Source organism: Cariama cristata, unplaced genomic scaffold (genome assembly GCF_000690535.1).
Source record: "Cariama cristata isolate BGI_N322 unplaced genomic scaffold, ASM69053v1 scaffold6940, whole genome shotgun sequence".
Classification (NCBI taxonomy): Eukaryota; Metazoa; Chordata; class Aves; order Cariamiformes; family Cariamidae; genus Cariama; species Cariama cristata.
In genome coordinates, this window is record NW_009594006.1 from 11,631 (window position 1) to 15,890 (window position 4,260).

Consider the following 4,260-nt stretch of genomic DNA (forward strand, 5'->3'; position numbering starts at 1 on the left):
TTATTTCTAAGACACACGCCCATTAGTATTTGATAATATCTGCTCCCTAGATCAAACACTAATCTTTTTGGCCACGGTTTCCCACACTTTTTCCTGCCAGCTCAGTGTTCTCGCTTTAACCACAGTTGCACAGAGCTGCTGGAGATGGTTTCAAACAGCAGCAACACTACTGCTAACTCTCACTAGATCCTGTCGTTGTCCATGGGGTGAAGCTGCTGTCAATAAAAAGTAATTGCCAGCAAAGCTTTCCCTAGACAGTGGCACACAGCGAATGTCCCTCTTATCCAGCAGCGTTCCTGCAAACTGAACAATAGCACGCAGAGACACCTGTCCATCCTTTTGGGGTTGTGTAACCACTTGCTTAATACCCTGCTCCGCTAAATATCCTCACTGCTCCATTTTTCTGTCATTTGCCTTGGACTTGATTGTCCTTGGTTATTGGAGGAAGCCAGTGATGGCAATGAAAATGTAACTGTTCAGGAAGCAGAGAGAACAGCCACACCAAAAGATAAATCCTGGGTATTCAGTCTCACAGGTGAAGAAAGAAGCAACAAATTCATGTCAAATAGCAAAGAAGTTTTTCCCATAAAAACTAACGTTAACAGAGGGCGAATGAATGCAGGAACTAAAGAAACAGAAACAAATAAAACAGCCAGGGAGCATATGTATGATGTGCAGGAGAGAGAGGCAGAAGCAAGATTTTACCAGCTTTGTTAACAGGAGGAATTGTGGCTTTTTCTCCATTTTTTTTCCCAGGTAGCAAATGTTAGCTCAGCAGCATACCTGGCAGATGGTTGCCCTACCACTCACCATTTGTAAAATCTGTCGAGGCAACATTTTCTGAAACTGTTTTTTCCTAGCAGTGCTTGGTCTTTTCTGAGACTTCAGATAGCTGAAATCACTCCTGGGTAATAGGGCTGCAGGTCAGAGAAAGACGTGCTGAATTTATACATTCCTTTTTCATGTGCTTTGCAAAAAAATTAGTGTATCTACTGATCCATCAGAAGGGGACAAAACTCTCCTTGTGTGTCAGAACTGAATAAACAGAAGGGTAGTTTGCTTTTATGAGCAAGTGGAAGATCTGGAGGTGGTCCCTGAGCTTTTCTAAGCCAAACAGAAACAAAGTTCTTCCCCTCATCGCAGCAATGTTGTCTCAGTTGGTGACTTCACTTTCACTTCGACCTGCACTGACTCCAATAGGCATTTCTTCTAGCATGCAGTAGCATAAATGAAATCTAGATTTTGCCCTTATTGCTATAACTCGCCATCCTGTACCAATTTTGAACCTACTGGTCAGATCTCTGCTGAGTACCATGGATCTTGTTTTCCCCATAGGAAAAAGGGATTGAGTTTTAGCCTGTTATCTGTTAAGCCCAGACTAAATGTGGATGCTTTTCTTAATACAGAAGTAAGATAAGAATAAGCCTTTTAGCTTTCTTTGCAGTTGTCATACTTCTTTACTAGTCTGACATTAGATATGCGTTAATGTGCATCCATTTGTTGTATCAAATCCCAACTGAGCTCAGACGTGCTTATCACTGTCACTCAGCCCTATGCTTGTTGCATCCACAGTGTTCTCGGTAACCTTTATGTTAGGAGGATATGTTTCAAAGTATTAATGAGCTTTTTTTAAGAAACATTTTAAAACACTGAAACGTTGTTCCACTTTGCTGTGGGTTAGATGGTCAGAGAGGCTCCCCAAGCCTCCCACAAACCCCACTCGTCTCTCTCGCTGCGGAGGTGACAGATGTGCTGGGCTTGAACACGAAGCAGCTCATTTCAGCCTGGGCTTCACCTCGCTCCCCACCACTACTGAACGTTTGGATCCTGAGACAGACACCTGTTGAAGCCAGATATGCGGTTAAGCCCTGGATGTGTCAGCAGATACAAGCACTAATCAGTGCTTTTTTGAAGATCAGAAGTTAAAAGTTCAGGAATGCAGATTAACCTATTTTTCTCTCTCTCTCCTTCACATAGGTCCTTAAACGCCAGGGTTACGATGCAGCCTGTGACATCTGGAGCCTGGGGATCCTGCTCTATACCATGTTGGCGGGGTGAGTGGAGAGTTTTCCCTGGAGCAGCCGGCGCCAGTGGGCTCAGCACTTCGGCACTGATGAAGCCAGAAAGGAGTCACAGACAGAGACAGCAAACTGTCTGGCCTCCTGTGAGAAATGTGCTCAGTTGCATGAGGCAAGAAAATAGATGCCAAGACCTAGAATTAGAATAAGTTTTTCCAGAACCCATAAATATCTTTGACACTTTACAAGTTGTTTAGGTTTTTAACAGCCTGTGCCTGTAAGCGTGCACCGAGACTCAGACTCCTGAAAGGCTCACTCACCACTTCGGCAGCGTGAAAATTTTACACTGGGAGAGAAGCATAGGAGTATGAAGAGCTGTATCTTGTTCACCTTATCCATCCATTTCTATTAATATGTGTATTCTCTTCAGCTTCATTCTTCTCCTGCTGTTGTTGTTAAAAGTTAAATGTTGACACAAGAAGACCCAGAGCAAGAGACAGCTTGAAATAAGCAGTGAAGGACAGGAACAAGGTGTGCTGGGGGGAATGGGAAACACAGCGTGCAAACCCAATCTGGAGTTATCAGGCCCCTGAATTTAATTTCTCAGGGTATGGTATGTGCACATTTATCGTACCGAAGTGCAGCTTGAAACTTTTCAGTGACCTCTCACAGCTCTTTAATCTGCTTCGTGATCGTTCGGCTGTGGCAAGAGGCTTGGATTCATTCCTAGATTTATACAGAAAACAAAGTGTTGGACCCTACCTTTCTGTTATTTGTGTCTCTTGGATTGTAGAAAAGGTGCCAGGAGTTTCTGTCCCACCTAGTTTGTTCCTGAGTACAAATGTGTTCACCATTAGCTGAAATATATTGTGACTTTCTGGGGCAGTCTCTCAGTCTGCTGGGATCTTCAGAAACCTGTTTCTATTTGGCTAATGCCATAGATTTGCAGTGATACACAACCAGAATCAGTGAGAGAAAACCAGCACATTAACCACAGTCATATTTGTTTAGCTGATTATATTCAAAATGCATCTTTTTTTTAAATGTGGGGAAAAAAAATCCAAATATATTTGAGTCTGAAATACAAATTGCACAACTTAGTGGATATTAAATTTGCCAACAGAGGCTATCAACTTGTATTTCACTTTTTGCTGCACTTACAAGAGAAAATAAGAGTAATGCAAACAGTTGAGAAGTGCTGATTTTTTTGGTGCCACCATTGCCTTTAGGGATGCTCTTGTTCTTCCTCACCAGAGCAGAGTTAGCAGGAACTGACTATTATTTGCATCCAGGATTTTATTCTCCTCTCGTCATCACTACGAGCAGAGAAGGCTCAGAGAGCCAGGACTAGAGCACAAGCCTGGGATCCTGGTAATGCAGGGAGTGACAGACCTCGGAGTTTTAGCCAGTCCTTACCTCTTGGTGCATCCCTCCTGAGAGCTGTACACTGGAATAAGATTACGTATCTCTTTGGGCTGAACTTCTGCAAAGTCTTTGAAAATTAGAAAATATAGCGTGAGGAAATTGAATTTGCTATTGGAGACCAGGTGAGGTAGGAAGCTGTGTCCAAACTGTTTAACGATCTAAAAACCACTCTGGCAAGTTTTCAGAAGTGGAAAGACAGATGGAAGGACAAGTATAAAAATCCCAAATACCCTCTTCTTCTAAACCTACACAGATGTTCAAGATTGCAGAGTAATATTTGGCCTGGTAGATTTTAGTCAGCTGCAAAAATCTTATCACTTGTCACTTTATGAAGACAAAAAGTGTGCCCTCTGCATGTGACACTGATTTTGTAAAGCTGGCCACATGTTACTAGTCATTTCTGACTGGCTAGGTCAGGACGTAACCTATTGCAGATCATTTGTTTTGCCCAACAGACTTGCACATTATGGTTAACAAAGCATCACAAAATAGATTAATAAAGGGTTCTTTTTTCTTTTCCTTTTTTCCGTTTCAGATTCTAATTTTTCTCCTTTATTATTTTCATCCTTTCTTGCCATTATCAAGGTACTTCTATTGGCAATAAAGCAGAGATAAAACAATTAAAGAAGTAAAAACCTGCCTATTTCTTAAAAAGAATCTTTCATTCCTAAAAAATGAGAACAAAAATTTTAAAATCAGTTAAGGCATCGGTCTTTTCCTCTGCGGAACAACTTAACGTGAGGAACCACCAGACTGTATAGTTTGAGTGAAACTGAAGCAGCGATGTTTGTGGTCCATTCTGGAACCAAATTCCTGC

General features: G+C 41.9%; 1 protein-coding gene across 1 annotated transcript in view; it reads left to right on the forward strand.

Moving 5' to 3' along the window:
- LOC104158615 (ribosomal protein S6 kinase alpha-2) overlaps window positions 1-4,260 on the forward strand; it is a gene marked incomplete at its 5' end in the record, with an annotated part of 12,100 nt that overhangs the window by 5,501 nt on the left and 2,339 nt on the right. The window contains one exon of the mRNA XM_009696321.1: window positions 1,978-2,054. Within this exon, the coding sequence (XP_009694623.1) occupies window positions 1,978-2,054 (77 nt within the window). The remainder of the gene's footprint in view (window positions 1-1,977; window positions 2,055-4,260) is intronic.